Source organism: Didymella exigua (assembly GCF_010094145.1).
Source record: "Didymella exigua CBS 183.55 unplaced genomic scaffold M421scaffold_30, whole genome shotgun sequence".
NCBI lineage: Eukaryota > Fungi > Ascomycota > Dothideomycetes > Pleosporales > Didymellaceae > Didymella > Didymella exigua.
Window position 1 is genome coordinate 115,363 of NW_022984804.1, and position 20,159 is coordinate 135,521.

The 20,159-nt window shown below is 52.0% G+C and overlaps 7 protein-coding genes across 7 annotated transcripts; 2 read left to right on the plus strand and 5 right to left on the minus strand.

The window, feature by feature from the left end:
* Positions 1-975: 975 nt before the first annotated feature.
* Positions 976-3,036, minus strand: M421DRAFT_423845 (FAD binding domain-containing protein). Its single transcript, XM_033593580.1, has 3 exons — positions 2,662-3,036; positions 1,961-2,609; positions 976-1,910 (listed from the first exon to the last, which is right to left on the minus strand). Exons 1-3 carry the CDS (start codon positions 2,722-2,724, stop codon positions 1,183-1,185), a joined length of 1,440 nt encoding a protein of 479 aa, XP_033445549.1. The 5' UTR covers positions 2,725-3,036; the 3' UTR covers positions 976-1,182.
* A 266-nt stretch (positions 3,037-3,302) lies between these two features.
* On the minus strand, positions 3,303-4,844 carry M421DRAFT_258656 (polysaccharide deacetylase family protein). The gene is made up of 5 exons (XM_033588665.1): positions 4,516-4,844; positions 4,409-4,466; positions 4,295-4,359; positions 4,218-4,236; positions 3,303-4,156 (listed from the first exon to the last, which is right to left on the minus strand). The coding sequence occupies exons 1-5, from the start codon at positions 4,561-4,563 to the stop codon at positions 3,363-3,365; spliced, it is 984 nt and encodes a 327-aa protein (XP_033445550.1). The 5' UTR covers positions 4,564-4,844; the 3' UTR covers positions 3,303-3,362.
* A 148-nt stretch (positions 4,845-4,992) lies between these two features.
* Positions 4,993-6,772, minus strand: M421DRAFT_423848 (amidase signature enzyme). The gene is made up of 5 exons (XM_033593581.1): positions 6,754-6,772; positions 6,685-6,698; positions 6,367-6,631; positions 6,100-6,294; positions 4,993-6,034 (listed from the first exon to the last, which is right to left on the minus strand). The coding sequence occupies exons 3-5, from the start codon at positions 6,526-6,528 to the stop codon at positions 5,126-5,128; spliced, it is 1,266 nt and encodes a 421-aa protein (XP_033445551.1). The 5' UTR covers positions 6,529-6,631; positions 6,685-6,698; positions 6,754-6,772; the 3' UTR covers positions 4,993-5,125.
* Positions 6,773-7,577: 805 nt separating this feature from the next.
* On the plus strand, positions 7,578-9,664 carry M421DRAFT_103205 (uncharacterized protein; the record flags this gene model as incomplete). The annotated part of the gene is made up of 2 exons (XM_033586884.1): positions 7,578-7,837; positions 7,885-9,664. The coding sequence occupies 2 exons, from the start codon at positions 7,578-7,580 to the stop codon at positions 9,662-9,664; spliced, it is 2,040 nt and encodes a 679-aa protein (XP_033445552.1).
* A 313-nt stretch (positions 9,665-9,977) lies between these two features.
* Positions 9,978-12,245, plus strand: M421DRAFT_258664 (MFS general substrate transporter). The gene is made up of 5 exons (XM_033588666.1): positions 9,978-10,420; positions 10,472-10,705; positions 10,753-10,848; positions 10,897-11,085; positions 11,132-12,245. Exons 1-5 carry the CDS (start codon positions 10,291-10,293, stop codon positions 11,974-11,976), a joined length of 1,494 nt encoding a protein of 497 aa, XP_033445553.1. The 5' UTR covers positions 9,978-10,290; the 3' UTR covers positions 11,977-12,245.
* A 1,509-nt stretch (positions 12,246-13,754) lies between these two features.
* On the minus strand, positions 13,755-16,916 carry M421DRAFT_258762 (uncharacterized protein). The gene is made up of 4 exons (XM_033588667.1): positions 16,754-16,916; positions 15,567-16,702; positions 15,234-15,514; positions 13,755-15,187 (listed from the first exon to the last, which is right to left on the minus strand). The coding sequence occupies exons 1-4, from the start codon at positions 16,815-16,817 to the stop codon at positions 14,071-14,073; spliced, it is 2,598 nt and encodes an 865-aa protein (XP_033445554.1). The 5' UTR covers positions 16,818-16,916; the 3' UTR covers positions 13,755-14,070.
* A 1,220-nt stretch (positions 16,917-18,136) lies between these two features.
* M421DRAFT_423855 (12-oxophytodienoate reductase 1) lies at positions 18,137-19,923 on the minus strand. Its single transcript, XM_033593582.1, has 3 exons — positions 19,501-19,923; positions 18,847-19,451; positions 18,137-18,793 (listed from the first exon to the last, which is right to left on the minus strand). The coding sequence occupies exons 1-3, from the start codon at positions 19,741-19,743 to the stop codon at positions 18,403-18,405; spliced, it is 1,239 nt and encodes a 412-aa protein (XP_033445555.1). The 5' UTR covers positions 19,744-19,923; the 3' UTR covers positions 18,137-18,402.
* Positions 19,924-20,159: the final 236 nt, after the last annotated feature.

Genomic DNA, 20,159 nt, shown 5'->3' on the forward strand with positions numbered 1-20,159 from the left:
CCGGACGTAAATATTCCGAATTGCGGCCTTGCTGGTATCCGGGACCCAAAATCCGTATGTGCTCGCGAGCACTCTGGAAAACTTTGTTTGAGCTTCAGCCGACTCGACATGACCCAGATCAAGAGGGTCCTGTTTAACATCGCGGTCAGCAGCTTTCGGATTCAGGTATTGCAGTGTGACCACAATCGGCGAACCATGGTTCTTAGCACTAACCTGTGCCACATGGAAATGATGTTGAAGCCCATTAGCCGCATAGATGAAGGGCTGAAGCGGGACAAAGAGGTGAAGTCCGCGATTGGCTTCTACCGTGAACGACTGTTCCCCTTTAATCACTGCCGAACAGGTCTTGAACTCCTTCGGAGATCGAGCAAACATGCCTCGCAGGGTGGAGACCCCTGCATCTTCTGCAAGCCATGCGAATATAGAGTCGTCAGGTGTGTTCCTGATGATCTCCTCTTGCAGGCGCTGAAAAGACTTGTTGCCTTCACCGTAGAGCATCTGCATATGCACATCAAAGAGACCCATGAGAGAATATCGCGTATGTTGGATCGAAACGATGTCTCTTGCATGCATCATTCCTGATCTTGCGGTATATAGGTCCTCAGAAGGCATGCAGGTGCGTTGGTTTGTGATTGGAGAAACACCGTCCCCAAAGCAGATACTGCCGGACGACAAATAGACGATAGCTTGGTCCTCTAGATTTGTCCAAATTGCAGTCAAATTGGGGCATGCGACTACGATGACGCAAGTGGGTGGGGAAAAGGTTGGCATGGAGTAGTGACAAGATGTAACTGCTTGAGCAGTGTCGATCGGAGACTGTGATCAACAGTGTATTGCTATCTGTTGTCGTTTTGTGTGATGTTTTGTTGTTCAAGCTCTCAGCTCTCAGGCAAGTGCACTTGCCCACCGGGCAGTGCCTGTTACAGTAGAGTATCATGTGATCTGAGTCACGTGGTTACACAAGACAAGTGTTGTGGGTGTTGTTGACACTCAACGAGCCAATCAGATTCTATGATGCTTCTCTTGGGAACGACGAGCCGCACTTTACACCAAGATAAACAAGAGAAAACGAGATTATGTTTTTGGAAGTCCAGTGTTCAGCTCGGCTTCCTGTAAGTCCCAGCCAATTGAGCAAAGACTGATGTCTTGCAACTTTGAGTTGGAAATTCAATCGCGGGCTTCTTACAAGACAGCCCTCATACTTTCCTCACTCGCTCCCTTTGGACTTGAGAGCTTTGCTTCGGCCTCATACTCCGTTGTCCGCCTCAGGACATCATCTTCACAAACATACATCAACAGCCAACTCCCTACACCGCCCCATCGCCATGCCAGCGGATCCATTTCGATTGTCAAACCCGCAGCCTCGTACTCATCCCTTTCGACCTTGCCTTTGCCGTTGAACTTGGCAAACTCGGTCAGCAATCGATCTCGCTCCTGCTGCTCTTCGCCATCGTGCACATGGTACAGATACTGCTGCCTATTGCCTCGCGAAACTACGCGCTCAGTCCGCTCACGACGGCAGCGCTCGTAGATGTCGAGTGCCTTCTTCTTCTCCGCCGTGCTCTTATTTTTGATTTTGCCAAGGCAGAGACCAAGTACATGACCATCCTCGAGCGACATCCCGGCGCCAGATGCAAGATATGGTAGTGTAGCGTGCGCAGCATCACCCAAGATTGTGAACGCAGCAGAAGGATGGGACCATGTCGGGTCCAGGCCAGGTCGAATCATGAGGCGCCACTTGAAGACGTCTTTGCAGAGAGCCAGCAGCTTGGGGATTCGAGGATCCCAGTCGTTATACAAAGCGCGCATTTCTTCGACGTTGCCAGTAAGCGTATTGGCGCCAGCTGGCATGTCGTCGGGCACCAAGAGAACCATGTTGAAAAGCTTGCCACCACGGAGCACGTAGTTGACTGTAGTGTGTTAGTCTGGCGGTGGATAGATACATGAAGTCCGACTTTACCGGCATGCGCATCAGGTCCAATCCAATAATTGACCTGGGGATCTTCGACAAAACCCCTCAAATCAGGATCTTTCATCATCTGCTCTGTGTCTAACAGCAATCGATACGCCAGATCGCCCGTAAGCAGTGGTGGATCCTCATGACCAAGTAGAATCTCTCTGCACTTCGAGTTGATGCCATCCGCACCCACCACCACATCCGCCAGGTATCTTTTCCCGTCTGCACACACAGCAACGGCTCTTGTCGAATCGCCGCTTGCCTTGTACTGAACGTCCATCACTCTTGAATTCGTTGTCAAAACCGCACCCAACTCAAGCGCCCTCTCCAGCAGTGCCATATGCAGATTGGCACGATGGAAGTCCCAGAACGGCGTTCCACACTGGGCCTCATACTCATAGAAGTCCATGTCCGAGATCTTCTGACCTTTCCACCCGATCATGTTGCACAATCGCGGCGTAGTGGCAAGTTTAGAGAGGGTATCTTCTAGGCCCCAAGAGATGAGTACGCGTGTGGAGTTGGGAAGGCATTGGATTCCAGCGCCGATTTCTCCGATTTCTGACGCGACTTCGAGGATTTGTACACTGTGGCCTTCGAGCAGGATGGAGATGGCTGCTCCTAAACCGCCCAGTCCGGCACCGACAATGATAACCTTCGCAGACCATCAGCGATAGTCTCTGGATAATTCCATGCCCTGAACTTACATCGAGTTTGCTCGCCGGATCCCTTTGCTTTTGCTTAATGACCTGCGGTTTCGAAGGAGCCATGATGTCACCGATCAGCAAAGCACAGGAGTCAGAAGTATGTCGGGCAGAGAGCGGTCAAAGAATCAAGATCCGTTAAAGACCCGAGGTATCCCGACGCTATACATATGATGTTACGATCAGTGTAGCACTCCCACTCCGACCCTACCTGCCGCCACCTATCGATGGCGATGACGCATGACATCGCGCTGACAATTCCCCTCTTGTCGGCAGGAGGTGCGCGCAAGCTTATCGAGCTAAGAGCGGGCCGAATACTGGTTGTGATTGCAAAGTGGTGGTTCGCGGTACAGCTACGGTGGGCTGGGTGTGCTGGAGGTGTAAGAGTGGGGGAGGGGGAGGGCGGATTGCAGAGCTCACTGATGTTGTCGTTCCGAGCGTTCCGAACCATCCCGATGGGTGAACTCGAGTCCCAGCACGACCAGACGCGAGAGCGAGGTCAAGCTTGAAGGAGTGGACTCTGTGTGTTGCCTAACGAAGTCAAATTGTTATCGCTCAAGTTCGAGCTCAATTGAGGTGCCATAGCGACTACGGCTAAAGGCTACGGCCTTTCACCATTGCCACGAATCAAGCCGCAGACCCAGGTGCGAACATGGAGATGGTACTTGGACGGATGTTGTGATGATACAGACTTGCTGAAATGACTACTTGAAATTTGTCGGTCCATTGTATTCAACCAAGGAGTACGCCTCGCCTGCTTTCTGCTTCCTTAAAATTTCACCAGGCGGCGCTGGCACCTTCGCATCCTTCGGCAGCACATTGTTCTTCTTGAAATCATCGCACATCTGCTCCATCGTCACCCACTCTACACCCTCATGCTTATTGATATGCTCAATAATTCGCTCATGCATGAGCACAACATGGGGCCGCCCGCTGACATCAGGGTGGATCGTCATCGGAAACACGAACTCATCATACTCGCGATAGAAGAAGTCGAAGTGGTCCATCCAGATTTGCTCGACGTCCCGAGGATTTACCCAGCCGTGTGAGTTCGCGCTGTTCTTTATGAACATCATTGGCGGTAGATCGTCGATGTACCATGACCCAGGGATCTCTACAAGGCCTGTCTCCTTGCCTCTTGTAAGTGGCTTCATCCAGTCAACCGCGTTTTTTGAGTAGTCAATCTTTGTCCACTCATCACCAGTCCGTAGCCAATAACATTTATGGTCTTCGTGAGACATGCTGTGGTCGTACTCGATGCCATAGGAGAGGAGCAAGTCAGTGCCTTCCAGGGACGTCTCCCACCACGGCGCTACCGAGCCTCGAGGGGGCTTGCCGCAAAACTCTGTCAGCTGCTTGTAAGTCTTGTCAAGAACATCCCGCTGTTGCTCGAATGTCATATCGGCTGGGTTCTCGTGCGAGTAGCCGTGAAGGCCAATTTCGTGGCCTGCGTCGCGGACTGCAGCACAGTCTTCGGGGAACGTGTCAAGGGAGTGGCCTAGCTCATCAGTAAAATGAACTTCAGGAACGAAGCCCAGGGAAAGGTGAGGTCGAATTACCCGGGATGAACCATGTTGCCTGGATCGGATTGTTAGGACACAGGCTACAGCATCCCTCTAGGCCCAGTAGTTCTTACCTTGATGCCATACTTGTCGAAGAGCTTCAACAAACGTTGTGTACCGACAGTACCTGCCCATAGACCTGCATGTTATCAGACTTCATTGCTATTTTAGAATAGTGGTAGTCTGACCTCTGCTGATATCACTTGTTGAGTCCTCTCCTCCGTAGGATCCAAGCCAACCTGCAACCTTTACAGTTGTCAGCACTTCCAGTTGAAGTTTGTACGTCCACACTTACGGCATCAATATCAACCCCATAGCTTACGAGAATCTTCTTTTTGCCCATTGTGAAAGCGACGTCCAGAGAACCTGAAGCACTGGTATGGGAACGAATAAACAAAGGCGTGTGTCAGTGTAAATAAATACAAGTCAAGTTGAAGTGATGTTTGGCAAAGTAAACAGCTACCCCGCTTATGTTGGGTTTTGACGCAGGGCTCAGGTAGTGGAGCATCTGTAAGGTGGGGGCGGACCTGTAATCATCCAACCCAGGCTGACGGATAGTTATCATTCGCGTTACTCGCGTGTCGGATGTTGCGTGTCTTACATAACTCTCGTTCCGACGCGTTTTTAGAAGACGCCGATGGCGCTTACCTTACTATCTGATATCGTAGCATTTCCTGTCGGCAGTCTTTCAAAAGTATAGTACCAGCGCGACTTCAAGGGCAGTCGGGTGCACTTGTGCGGGAAACAGGGTCAAGTCGAATGTGTGGTATGCAAAGCAAATAGACTAGTACGATAGCCGTCGGTCTTCGATAGACCATTGGAATCCAAAGCAGCAATGACGCATGCCTTGTGGGGCTATCCGCACTTCTCTATGTTATAAACGCGTTGTTTGATCTAAAAGTAGGCTAACGACCTCTCAGTATGCTATCAATCATCTTCGCAGCACCCAGAGCTCTCTCTTCGTGGAGCCGGCGCGCAACGATTTGCACACCAATGGGCATGCCATCCATTGTGTCCACATCAAACAAATCCCAGTTCCATTCATCCAACGCGTTCCTGGGCTGGTATGTGTTCATCACGCTTGCTGCCTCTCCATCTAGCTCTCTAGAAACTTGCCCGGCAGGTATGACCACCGAAGAATAGTCCACAAAATTGAAGACCTTGGTGTAGCCTACCCAACGGCATCGGCAGTGTGGAACTGCGGAGTGAGGTGACACGGGGGCAAGAAGAATATCGATCTCTTCACCTGTTTTCGTAGATGTTGTTGATTTCCAGAGATCCAAGTACCGCTTCTGTGCGGCAATCTTCTGTTTGTTCAGCTGCCAGTATGCGTAAACAGAGATGGGCTTGCCCTTATTGACCAGTGCCTCAACGTGCGGGATGTAAGGCTCTCCACCAGCTTCAACGTCTCGCTTGATGTCCTCGCCTCCATCAGCCGTATAGAATTGATCCATGATCTCAATACATTCCTGATGGAGACTGCCAGGGTTCCAAGCTATAATGTCATGGCCGGCTTGCTGGAGCTTTGCCACGACCTCGTCCAGTACGCGCGCTACTGGCGGATGTGGACGTACTACACCATCGTCTCTCATGACTGCGATACGCAGTGGCCTAGAGTGTGCTTCATTGAAAAGACTCGACCGCCAGGGAATCGGAGAGCATTTTGGGTCATAGTCCCACGGACTCGCGTCGATGATAGCCTTGGTCACAGCCACCAGCGAATCGATAGATCGACTCATCGGCCCAATCACTGATGGCACATGCTCCTGACCCTCCGTTGACACTGAGACACCTTGGTACGGTAGACGCGTGCTCTAGTTACAAAATCAGTGGACTGAGACAAGAGTATGCAAGCAGTCCGCCTTGTAGGCTAGCTTACGCTCGGCTTCAACCCGTACAATCCGTTCATATGGGACGGAATGCGAATGCTGCCACCAATGTCTGTTCCCCATCCGATTACGGTGCCTTGGAAGGCTAAGAGCGTGCCCTCTCCGCCTGTCGAACCTCCAGGGGTGAATTCGGGATTTTTCGGATGCACCGTGAGTCCCCATAGCGGGTTGTCAGTTTCACACCACTACGAAATTAAACTTGTAAGCGTTGCGACTATAAGCGAACCCGCAACAGAGACCTCGTGCCGGTGACGTACCATGATTGACTGGGGAAGATTCGACTTCGCGACAATAATGGCTCCCATTTGCTTCAGAAGTGACACCAAAACACAGTCTTGCTTGGCTGGCTTGAAAGAGCGACCGACATAGCCCAGGGTGCTGTCGAATCCTTTAACGTCGAATTGATCCTTCAATGTCATACATATGCCATGCAGGGGTCCCACGAGTCTGCCATGTTTTTCGAAATACGCATCAAGCCCAGTGGCTTGCTTCGTCGCTTCGTCGAACAGAATTTCGGTAAGGCTGCCAACGTCAGCCAAATTTCCCGGACGATTGTAAGGCTAGGCTAAACGTGCCAGTTCGTCTGAGCCTATTAGCAATGTGGCCCGAAACTCAGGTTGCGGCTAGGAACAGTACATACACGCCTGTGAGCATCAATCGCCCTGTAACAATGTGGCGTGAGCATGGTACGATATTTTGGTTTCGCGCGCAGAGCCTACCGATGCACGTAGGCAGCACATAGCGTTGACGCGCTCACGGTACCACAAGTAATGGCTTGCAGAGTATCTTCGACGCTATCAATGGCTGTGACGCTTCCTAAAATGCTTTGGGTATTTCCAGAAGCGTCGAGTTGCAGTGTCTAGCGCCGCCGTCAGTCGTCTACTTGTGCCACTTCCAGGGCCGACAGCTACCTCGGAGCGCCTTTCATGTGAGTCAAGGAACTTTTGGATGGCGTTCTCGCGTGCGAGCCGTTTTTCGTTGACGGTCTGCTGCCACTGTGGCACCTCAGAGGTGGTCATGGCGAAGTGAGTAGAGAAAGAAGACTCTGCAACAGACGTGAAGCTGGCTCACCACTCATCACTCAGAGTGTCGAGCCACACTAGATAAGAGCGCAATAATGAGTGGTTGGCCCATGCTGGCGGCGCGTGTGTATACCGTAATGACGATCCAGTTTTGGCGGAGGTGCCAGCTCGGAAGTGGGGTTCTGGGCTTCCCGAGGCGCACCTTCCGCCGGTCGCCCAGAACAACTTTGCAATGCACTGTTTTCGTCAAATGGCAATCTCTTATACGGGTCGCCTCATTGAATGGAGCCTGCGATCTTAGACCATGCGATGACAGCCCTACATCAGTTGAAAATGGGCAGACCTCTAGCAGATGCTCGAACGTTTGCTCCTCCTCAATCCCCCAGGCACCGTACCCCCATTTTCGAATCTAGCGGACCGACACCGGGAACGGCCAGCCTTATAGCATGTCTCCCTCAATATGGAACCTCATGAAGCGCTTAGGATCAGATCAGACACCGCCTGCTTCGCAACGAACATCGCCTACTGGTCACTCGAAGCTCCAGAAAATGGCACCCGGACGGGCTGTCAACTCAATTGATTCCCACTCCTCGGGTAGCAGCATTGAAGTTGCGTCACAGACCTCACATATCAAGGATGATGACTACTCAAACTTCATGAGCGATGTGCTAGTTGTTGGTGCTGGACCTTCCGGCCTTATGCTTGCGTACGTCAAGTGGCGAAATTGTATAAAGATAAAGCTAAACGAGGAAGTGACAATCTTGTGCGATTTGGTATCAAGACGAGGATCATAGACGATCGACCCGACCGCACCTCGACCGGACGCGCCGATGGTATTCAGCCCAAGACAATCGAAACACTGCGACAAATGCGCGTTGCAGAGCCCCTTCTGCGGAAGGGCGTGAAGATCTTCGATATCTCGTTCTGGAAATCCTCGAACGACGAACCGTTGCATCGAACAGGTCGCGAGGTCCACTACCCACCTGTGGTAGACCTACTTGATCCTTATATCTTGTTGGTCCACCAAGGTATGGTTGAAGCTGTCTTTGAGGACGACCTCCGCGAACGAGGCACTACGGTGCTGCGCGATACAGCCTTCGAGACCCTCGAGTACACACCACAAATGATTCGGCCGTTGACTGTCAGCTGCAGACAGGACGTCACCCAAACAAAAAGGTTATTCGCAACTCGATATGTTGTCGGCTGTGATGGTGCACATTCCAAGGTGCGCAAGTGCATCCCGGGCTCGACGCCTGTCGGTGCTTCTTCAGACGCCGTTTGGGGTGTACTGGACGGCGTGCTAGACACAGACTTCCCAGATATCTGGAGCAAGGTTGTCATTCAATCAGGGTCTTTAGGCTCGGTCCTGATGATTCCTCGTGAACGTGGCCTAACGCGTCTGTATATCGAGCTTCGCCCAGGATCAGAGGAGGCGGTATCAGCAGGCGAGCAGACGCCTCAGGAGTTTGTACAGAGTCGCGCAAGAGCCATTCTGCAACCATACAGGCTTGAATGGAGAAGCGTCGAATGGTTTGGACGATACAAGATAGGACAAAGGGTAGCCTCCAAGTTCACTGACGCTGAGCGCAGAGTCTTCATTGCCGGAGATGCCAGCCACACCCACTCACCAAAGGCTGCTCAAGGTATGAACACATCAATGCACGACTCATGGAATCTTGCATGGAAGATGAACTTCGCCGTTCGTGGACTTGCCAAACCCAGCTTGTTGGAAAGCTACGAGCAGGAGCGCAAAAAGATTGCCCAAGATCTCATCGACTTCGACTATGAACACGCCAATGCCTTCCATGACGGCGATCCGGCTGCACTTGCAGACAATTTCGCCAAGAACGTTGCCTTTATATCCGGATACGGTGTCAGCTACATACCAAATATCGTGAACGTCTTCGCCAAGGAGTGCACGCGAGGTCACCTCACACCAGGATTTCTGCTACCCCCCGCCAAGGTCACACGGTTCATTGACTCAAACCCTGTTGACATTCAGACCGATATCCCTGCACTTGGTCAATTCCGCGTCTACTTCTTCTGTCACAACGTTCACAAGGCGATGCCGTTCCTCGAGACGATCTGTCACCAACATTCTGGCATGAGCTCGTATGTCGGTCGTATCACCGCCGCAGGTAATGCATCGTACACTATGCAGCCACCGCTCGCCGCGCCACACGATCAGTTCGTCATCCCTGAGCGATACACACCCGTCAGCGGCATCTTCACATATGCCCTCGTCACCGACCAGAACAGAGACGAGGTGGAAATCAAGGACTTGCCACCTATTTTGCGTGAGTCGTCGTGGTCCTTCTACCTTGACGATGTGCCCCACAAAGACACCCGCAAGCAGACCGTGATGGACAAGTGGCTGGACGGACTCGATGGGGATGAGGTCGTTATTCTGAATGTACGCCCTGATGGCTACGTCGGCACTATACGCAGGTTCGCGAATGGCAGCAGAGAGAATGGCATGGTCGCCACCAAATGGATGGACGACTACTACGAGGGCTTCATGAGAGACCAGTAGAGGCCTTCGTCTGATGAGCATGTTTCTTGAAGCATAGTTACGGTGTTGGCTGGGGCTTGGGGCGATACACGGTATACGTAGTTGTATAGGGCGTGCTGCCGTGTACGATTGCATTTCATTATAATAATCCGCGACTCTCACGCGGCTCTTACGTGACTCTCACAACTCACTGCATGTAATTTTGTGAGATCACGTTCCATAGCGTGCTGAAGACATTGATCGTCACAAAACACGCGAGCAGAGTTTAGCAGACACTGGGCTATGCTATCCCTAGTCAATCCGCTTGCCACCAAACCGCAAACAGTCTCAAATGCCCCCACTCTTATCTCCCCCTCGATTCAACAATCTTTATCGGAACCTGCATGAATCCCATGATCTGATTATGCTGATTGTGACTGCACTTGTGTGCTTACACTTTCGATAGGACGGGTTGCAAAAATGGAGGTTGGAATTGCGGATAGGGTTGGGCAATATTGTACAAAAACGAATGTAGCAGAAGCCTACTGATACTCAATACAATTCAATCCCCACGCCTGGTTGTCAATTTGGCGTATATTCTGACGGATATACCTCACATTGCTCCAATATACTCCCAAAATTGAGTGTTTCTGCTCACTAGGGCCAACATGGCAGACCAACCTCCAAACGTCCTCATCGATGAAGAGAAACGCAACATATCCACTACCAGCTTTGAGAAGGACCATGACACAGGGACCGCCATCGAAATCATCGACAAGTCTGCCGAGCGTGCATATGGTAAGCTAATACTCCCCTTATAACAGCGCGATCTAATGGTACTTCGTGCAGTTCGTAAACTCGACTTCTACCTCCTGCCTTTCTTATCCGTAATGTACTTCTTCAATTCCGTCGACCGCAGCAACCTCGGCAATGCGAAGACAGATGGTATGGACAAGGATCTGGGGTTCACAGGAGAGCAGTATAGTTTGTTAATCTTGCTATTCTACATACCCAACGGACTGTGTGATTTGCCTCTGAACATCTTGACAAAGAAGTTGAGTGGGAGAGTCATGTTACCTAGCTGTAAGTACTACCATCGTAACAGGCCACAGCAGGCTAATATAGCACAGTGATGGTGGGCTGGGGCGCGATGGCGCTATTCCAGTGTGCTGCGAAAAGCTTTGCCGGCCTGCTGGTCATCCGCCTGTTACTGGGTGCTTTCGAAGGTATGATTTTGATACTTGCCGCAAGAAACGAAACTGACGAAATCAAAGCTGGGTTCTTTGCAGGTGTCGTATTCTATCTGACACTCTTCTACACTCGCGGAGAGCTCGGCTTCCGCATTGCGCTTTTCTTCGGCAGCGCACTGCTTGCTGGAGCATTCAGTGGGTTGATCTCGTTCGGTGTGTTTCAAATCAATCACGCCACCATCCCGGGGTGGAAATGGCTTTTCGTCATCGAAGGTAATCGCGTTATCCATCGCAGAAGAACACTGCTGATTACCCCCAGGCGCAATGACCATCATCATCGCATTCGTTGCTTATGCCTGGCTGCCAGCCACGCCCCAGTCTGCTTGGTTTCTGAACGATGCCGAGCGGGCAGTCGCTGAGCGCCGCACACTGCGTGACCTGTCGTCTTCTGCAAGCCACGACTTTAACATGAGGGAGTGCTTCAAAGAGTGGAGCAACTGGAAGATGGTGCCCTGGTGCATCATAGCTTTCACGTACCCAGTGGCTTTCAGCACAACGTCCAACTTCCTACCACAGATCGTTCAGAGATTGGGCTACAATGTGGTCAAGACTAATCTCTGGACTGTTGCGCCGAACGCTGTTGGCTTCGTGGTCTTGCTCTGCGTCACGTACAGCAGCGACTATTTCCGTGAGCGGACCTTCCACATCGTCTTCTCGCTTTGCATATCGTTGGTCGGTCTCGTAATCCTTGCATCGATTGACGTCCTTGCGCACAAAGGTGTGGCATACTTCGCTTGCTTCATGCTGGCTGCCGGCGCGTACATTCCCAGCTGTTTGTTCCACTCATGGCATAACAACAATAATCTCAACGAGAACGCGCGGGCAGCCACGACCGGGCTTCTGGTAGGACTCGGCAACCTCGGAGGTATTGTGTCGGCCGCGACGTTCAGGCAGGAATATGCACCAAAGTACATTCCAACGCTGGCTGCAACTGCGGCTTGCAATGTCACCTGCATCGTGTTCACACTGTGGCTCGGCTGGTGGATGAAGATGGATAATCGCAGGAGGAACAAGCAGCAGGGTGTGAAGATCAGAGCAGATGAAGTTAAAACAAGTGAGCTAGGAGATGGGGAGGAAAGCGAGATGTGGAGATACTTCACTTGAAGAGTGTCTGTGGTCATTATTCATCACAAATAGGAAGTGGTTGCTTCAGCTGCACCCCGCGCAGTCATCGAATGCAAGTTGGATCATGGGTTCGCCATGCAGAGATAGGTTGTATGGCGCATCTGCGTGAGCGGGCGACTGTTTCCGGATCGATCGCCGCTTTGGCCGCGCTAGCCAGAATTGAACATTAGCCTCACGTTTGGACCTCCCGTGTCTGTGCCACTCCAGCTGTCTCTCAGTTCCGCGGGTGAAATCACCCAATTACCATCCCCTATCAATTTCTGCCTGCTGCTTCAACGGGCTCTCTTTATGCGTTTCCACTTAGCTAGAAGTGTCGCTTCCGGCCGCAAAACTCACCTGATTGCACGTCAAGATCCGGAGGCAACGGAGCCACACAGAAAAAGCACGGGTGTGTCTCCTCGGGACCGCAGAAATAATATCCCAAGATTGTCTCTTTCAATACGAAATCACATACAAAATAAGCTGATATTCGATCGAGTTGGACTTCCCCGGGTCTGTTGTCTTTCGAACAGTCCCGGCCGGAGATTTTGAAGTCTCTGAACTATCTTATTGAAGATGAGCTCATGCAACCTCCGTAAAAGGGGGAAATCAGCACCTGTACTAGACGCGCCGAAAGAGCCTGCTAGCTAACGCAGATTGGATTCAGCGCCAAAGATCTGAGGTATCATCCCGGACTCATTCTGATCATCATGAGACTGATACGGAGGCAAAGCCCAATCTGATGAAGAGATGGCGGGATCACCATGTGTCTAGGCTTGAACTTTATAACCGATCACGGGATGCTTCACTCGGTGCCAAAACAAGGACAAGGCAGCTTCAAGCGGTGATCGAAGAGACAACGAGAAGTATCCAGCAGCTCCGATCTAGACTTTCTGGAGGCGTAGATGAGCTTCGTCCGAGTGCGCCCGTCACCGTGGCCATGAAAGAGGCTTCACAGGAGCCGGAAGCCACCATACAGCTCAAGCCAGCGTCATTGTCCGACAGTCTGCTCTATCATTTGTCGCGCGAATTACTAGACAGCCTTAATGAGGCTACGTTCATCTTCAGCCAATGGGAAGCCCCAACAACGATGCAGAGGCATCATTGGACCACCCCAGTGTTTGTCTCGACGTTCCAACTCTACCCTCATTTGTATCGTCAGTTCGCATGGCACCACAGAGTTTTCGGCAGGCTCCGCGAATTTCGCAATCAGTACGTGCACGCTTCTGGGGACATGACGGCAGGCCACGTCTCGTTAGCACTGGACAACGTCAGCGCTGTCGCCAAAGTCTTTCTGTCAACTGAATTCGCAACCAAAGCCAAGCAGTATCAGATCCTCTTGACGGAGTTTGCCACTGACCAGAAAGAACATACGAAACGAGCGTATGAACGTGTCCAAAACTTCAAGGCGAAGTCGAAAGGGGGGCTGGGGAAGACCAGGACTGAGTCAAAGAGTGTATAGCCTGCTCTTGAAAGAGCAATGATGATATCGACGGTAAACGAGGCTGCGATTACCAACGAAGCATGGACGTATACTGAGGAACGTCTTCTCGAGCTCAACGCACGCAGAATCAACCCCTTCGTGGGGGAAGCCCAGATACCCCGTATTATGAAGAATATGGGCCCAGGTGCAACTGCCGTGCTATCCAAGATCCAAGAGGACCAGGTTGAAGGCCTCGCGGACGCCTCGAATGATCTATAGATTGAAATGGTTCTTAATTCGCTTGAGCAGAAGTTGTCAGAGCTTTAGGTCCTAAGCACAGAAAAACACCCCGCGGAAGTCACTAATACAAAGATAAGCTTCAGGACTTGCTCTAAAGGACTTACGTATGAGCTGATGGAGCTGCTGGAACTCTAACCTTCAACTTGTAGGGCAAGCTCCGGAAGAAAAGCTCGCCAGCAAAAGGAACAGTTACGTCAGCTAGCTGAAATGATGCGAAGGGGTCTCTCAGCCGAGTCATGCGTGTAAACTTACCTTGTATCAATAGAAACTTCATGTTATGGCATCAGTCACGATAGTTGTACTGCGTTACAATTAAGATTACCTGTGATACAGCGCTGCACTAGCCTGGGGTCACTACTCATGTTTCAAATCTACGCAAACATGCCGCCTCCGCTCCCACCCACCAGCCTCCATTGCACCAAGCCTCTCAATACCATCATACCATCATGTACGACAGCCCATCTCACCTTACTCAAACACCTACTTACGCACGCCGCAAGTCCATTCGTTCCCCTCTTCCCCACCGCCCCTGATATACCGGCCTTATACCGAGCCTGCAACAACATCTCCGGCTCCGCCTTCGCAATAATCTCCAACAACCCCTTCATCTCAGCGGCCGGATCCCATATAATCTCATCCTCTTCCTCAAGCCCAAGCAACGGCGGCACCTCACCGCTCGCAGGCTGAGGACGCGCATACCACACGCCCCACACAACCAGGGTGCCGAGATATACGGCCCAGGGGTGGTGCCAGAGACGGCCAGCGCCGACATCGAGTTCGCCGTCAAGTACGTCGACGCCTTGATGTACTAGTGCGGCTGCGTGCCACACGGCCTTACCGGCTTCTTTGATGTTTTCGGCTACCCATTTCTTGACAATGCGCTGGCTGCGCGCGTAGTCTGCGCGGGCGACAGGGCGCCCGAGGATGTGCCGGGCGCCGGCGTAGATTTGAAGGTCGAGGAAGGGTGTGTGGAGGAGGATGTGGGCGGAGTGATAGAGTGAGAGGGTTGCAGAGCGCATAACTTGAAATTCTTTGGCGAAGAAGTGATCTTGTGAGGGAAGACGCGCGGTGTATGTGTTGCAAAAGGCTGTGTAGTCAGCGTGCCAGGCAGCATATGAGGTTGCTAGACGAGATTGCCAGTTGCCAAGTGGATTTGCGGATATAGGATCGCCGAGTGAGGTTTGATCGCGCCGTTGCATGTCCCATGCTACAGACATCAGGCCATGTAGTAGCAGCGAGCGGGAAAGATTATTGAGGTTCTTTGGTACTGCCGTTGCGTTCGGATGCAAATACATCTTCAGGCAAGACAAAAAAAGGGGCGGTGTCGGCTGCTTTTTTCGTAACTGGTGCCATATTTCCGCAGAATCGGCCTCCCACAGTGACTGGTCGCATGGCAGGTTCGATCGAAGTTCGAAGGCTGACATGCAAAGCGACTGGCAGAAGAGTACTGCATGCTGTGTATCCCACATGAAACAAAGGAATGCAAGTCTATTGCTGTTAGCATGCGGAATTCAAGTTCGAGTCAGCAACGTACCTCTTTTTCTGCTCAGCATCGACCCAAGTCCGCCAGTCATCCTCGAGATCATCAGTGGCGTCCTCAAGGGTGGGTGGCCGAATAGTCTGGCAATCACTCCGACGAATCAAATTAATGAGCAGCCCGTGGAAGAGATGAGACATGTCGTGCTGCTTTTGCCCAGCTCTGCTCTTGCCAAAGCATTCGACAAGCAAGATCGTTTGCAGCACCCACAAGTCAGGTTTGGCTGAGAATCCCGCGTTGGCGAAGATTTGCGGTCTCATGACATCATGTATGCACACCTGGTGTATGTCAGCAGCTGCGTATCGCACTGTTGAAGCGTACAGGACGTACTGCAAGCTGATGGGCATCTTTCTCTCCGTAGGTAGCGCCTAGTAGTAACACAGTCATTAACAGCAGAGTGTCGACATGAGATGGCTCGAATGTTGACATGTGCATCAATGGGTATGTGGTGTTGAAGCGTGTCCAGAATAAGTCGCAGTAAGTTTGAAGACAGCCCAGGGACAGGAGGGGATGGTCTCGCATGACAATGCTGCCATCTGGTGCTGTTGGCTGAGTTATGTCGATGAGATCCAATAGCTGTTGTCTTGCAAGCTCGTCTATGATCGGTAGGCTCTGCGAGGGCTGAAGCATCGACATTGGTCGCTCAATATCAGACAACGGAGAACACGACTGTGACTGTGAGGCGTTCGGTGTGCTCTGCTGAACAACTGGGGCTGTTGCCTGGCGGGCCTGCGTTAAGTTCTCCCGTTCTGGGACTTGCAGTTCGCTGAGTGGAGGCGTGATAATAGGTGCTGTGGGAGATTGATGAACCACCGAATCCGTTCGCTGCGATGGAAGTGATCCAAATTGGCCATCTGTAGATAGCGGCTTGTCGAAACTCATATGATCAAACTGGAGTTCGAAGGCATGACTCGGCTGGGGAACTGTGTTGCTCGGGAAGGAGAAGTTGGGGAACGGGTCATGTACGGCAGGTTGTTGTTGCACCTGTGTGGCCTGGGCCAAGTCCACATCAAATAGCCAGTTGTAGTTGTTCATCGTAGTAAAAGGGTTGTTGAATGAGCTTGCCGTATCTGGATTAAAGATGTCGTCGAAGGGTGCATCGTCAAACGTAGCCGTAGCGAATGGGTCAGGTCCAGGTTGTGGCAGATCAGTGGACCAGAATCTTTGATCAATCGGCGAGTATGTCTGTGTCGATAATGTGTTGGGGTCAAGGGTAGTAGGTGGGTAGGCTGAAGCTATCCCGGAATCGTGATCGTCAAGAGAGGTATTTAGCGACGCGCTGTGTGAGATGGGCGGTGATATCGGTGCACCCTCTTCGTGAGACGCAAACAAGGCAAAATCAGCGAGAGTTTGTAGTGGGTCCTCGTCGTGTGGCTGTGGGGGCGGCTGTGGCTTCTGGGCGTCGATCGCAATGGCGGGCTTCTTGGTCACGATCTTGCCTTCCTCGTCTTTCCACATGCGCTTACCTTATTGAATTTAGTATGACTGAATGGCAGTTCAAGGCATGCTGCACTTACGAGTATTCAGGATACCGCAACCTTCAGCACCAGCTTCCTCATCCTTCTGTTTGTGGCGGGCCATATGCCTCTCTGACCATTATGTCAGTTACAGTGTTCGAGAATACTGCAATAAGCGAGGACTCAGCACAGAGGCAAGGTAACGTGGTGCATGAGGCAGCACATGCTGTTCGATAACGTACAGTGGGGGCAGATTGCAGCGAACCAGCGTTTGAGAACCGAGACCTGAGAATTGCTGTAGGAGGAGGGAGAGCACGGTCCTCTCAAAGAAAAGCCCAACACAAGCAAAAGACGATGCAAGAACGATGGACTGCGAAAGTCGAATGTGCGAGTAGTAGGCTCCACTCTTGCATGGCATGAGACAACACCACGTGCGTGGCGTGTAGAAGCCAACTTCTACAAGCTTCCTCGTTGCCGGGTTTAATGGAAGTTGTCTTACCTAGCAGATCTCTCCTCTTGAAGTGAGCTCGACATCTGTCGCAAGTGTGCTCTCCGCTCGAATGATTCAACAGATGCCGTTGGAGGTGTTCGGCTCTGGTGAAGCTTCTCCCACATCCCGCAGTCTCGCAGGCAAACTTTCTTCCTTCTGCTTTGTCTGTGACATCCTTTCTCTTGCGACCTCGTGGCATAGTGCTGGTCTGATCTGATGCAATTGAAGCCATAGCCGATTCTCTGTGTGATGTTCAAAATCGTAATTTTCGATGCGCAATTGAAGGTTGGGGGCAAGTGGAGTTGTATAATGGGGGTTCACAGGATCCAGGGCCAGACACCGTTACTCCACAAAGCTCCGACTCGGAGCGATATGCTCCTCAGAGCTTATCAGGGTAAGCATATCCGCTATCACAGCCGAAGTCATGGTTAAGCACGAGGCTACGGCGTCGCACTAAAAGGCGGGGTGGACATGGCTAATGTTTCTTGGGGCTTACAGCTTCAAGAGTGGGGGTGACGAGTAGGATGATTGGCACGCCTCGAATCCATGTAAGGTAGAGACCCCTGTGGAGATGGCACGCACAGGGTCTGGCGGCTGAAGGCTGAAGGCGCTGTGATGTCCGAGGCGAGGGCTGACAAACGCCGACAAGTATGTTGACACACTTGCGGCTCAGACTTAGTCACTGGTCCCGGCAGCATAGCATCAATGATAGCCCGGCGCGCGCGTATATAGACGATAAGGATGGGTCAAGAGAGATAATAGGGAAGAATAGCTGTGTTGGGATCGGGAGACAGATTGCCGACGATGGGGCGCTACCGGTATCCGAGAGCGGAACTTTGTCGGCGAAATACGCTATGCCTATCTCCCTCCATCGCTACGGTGGAGTCTGCCACCAGGCCATGATTGCAGGCGATCAATAATCTGAGATAGTTGCTGTTGTGCTTGACCAATTGCCACATCTTCTGTATGTATGAATGTCATTCAAGGTTGATGGAAGCCGAGACAAGCGCGAGGTGCGCCTCCTTCTCTGCCCATACGGCGCTAGCTGGCTTGCGAAGTTACATTAGAGTGATCACAACGACACTCTGCACAGCATGTGGCATTGCAGAGTCATGCTGTATACTATTCGGTCTTGCAAAAATGAGTCTATGTCAATGCGCGCCAGCACCGGTACCTTCAACGCCTGCTATGCATCGTCTGCTTCCAAGCCTAGACTCAGTCAAGCAGCGACCTCCTGCCCATGGAAAGGGTAATCTGTGTATCCTTTTGCGTCACCACCGTAGAAGGTACTGCGGTCGTAAGAGTTCAGCTCCAAGCCCTCCGCCAGCCTCCTCGGCAGATCTGGGTTTGCGATGAACCAACGACCAAAGATGATGAGGTCCGCATCGCCAGACTCGAGCTTGGGCACTGCGTTGTCGCGATCAAAGCCACCAGCGGCGATGAAACTGACGCCGCCCTTCTTCAAGATATTGCGGAAGTTGACGAGGGTGTTACCCTTGACCTTGACGGTGGCTTCGGCCTCGACGCCCTTGCCACCGCTGGAGGTGTATGCAGAAAGAGCATCCATCTTGGCTTGCTCGTCTAGCACTTCATCGAAGCGGGGCTCGACCCTGTATATTGTCAATTTGTCATCTGCAGATGGCCGTTGTACACAGTGGCTTACATGTGGACGTAGACAGGCCGCACATCTTGAGGCAGTGTGGCGATCTTGTCACACAGATACTCCCAGTGTTTGTTAGGGTTGCTATCCTTGGTCGACTGGAAGTAGTTGTATGGGCTGAGACGGATACCAACGCGGTCTGCACCAATAGCTTTTGAACACTCCTTAATGACCTCGAGTGGCAGTCTTATCCTGTTCTCTATCGATCCGCCATACTGATCGGTCCTGTTGTTGACGTTGTCATGCATGAATTGGTCGAGGAGATAGCCGTTTGCGCCGTGGATCTCAATGCCATCGAAGCCCGCTTCACGTGCCTTCTTTGCTGCAGAGCCGAAGTCCTTGACGATCTGCTGGATCTCCTCAACTGTTAGAGCACGTGGCGGATGCTCTGCACAGACTGTACCATCTGCCCAGCTACCCTCCATAGGGATATCACTCGAGCTGACGGGCTGCTGTCCGCCACGGAAAGATGGTGGCGAAGCACGACCAGTGTGCCATATCTGGCAGTAGATGTATCCGCCCTTTGCGTGTACGGCATCTGTGACCTTTTTCCATCCTGCGATCTGAGAATCTGTGAAAACTCCAGGGGCGCCTGGGTAGCCGCCGGCCTAGGTACTGTTAATCTTGACCTTTCGAGAAGAGTCGCATAACGCTTACAAACTTCGCAATGTCGGTCGCCTCAGTCAGCTGCAAGCCGCCCTTGCTCGCACGCTGGCTGAAGTACTCGACGTTCAAGTCATTGGGTACTGTGACACCTTCGCTCTCTTTGGTGGATCGCATACGCGTCAGAGGCGCCTGTACGATCCTGTGCTCAAGCTGAATGGGCCCCAGTTTGAACGGTGTAAACAGTGCAGTGTCCTGCAGCTGCTTGAAGCCTGTGGGCGAGTCTGCTTTCGGCATATTTGCGGCAGTTTGTTTAAAGTGCCTGGAGAGAATGTGGAGTGGTGAACTGGGCCTGAGAGTCGAGAACTGTAGGAACTTCAATGACTGCATTTTTCGCGCCTACATCTATCTCTTGTACCTCCACTAGCACCGCCGTCGTGATCGTCCATCGTCGCAAATCCCATGTTTGGATGTTTGTGAGTGGTGTTGCAGAAATGGGGGAGGCGCAGGCGCGAACTAGACGCGTCGCGACAAGCACAAACGGCCCGCCGTTGCACCTCTCGCCAGCGAAAGTGGGGTGCGCGAGTCGGCAGCTGGCCTCTCGGAATGCACTGCCAGACCATCCAATCATCGATGACATTACGTGAGGACAGAGTGAGTGCCGCTGATACTGAGGGGCCGCGATGCCGTCTGATTGCCGCTGAGATGGTATA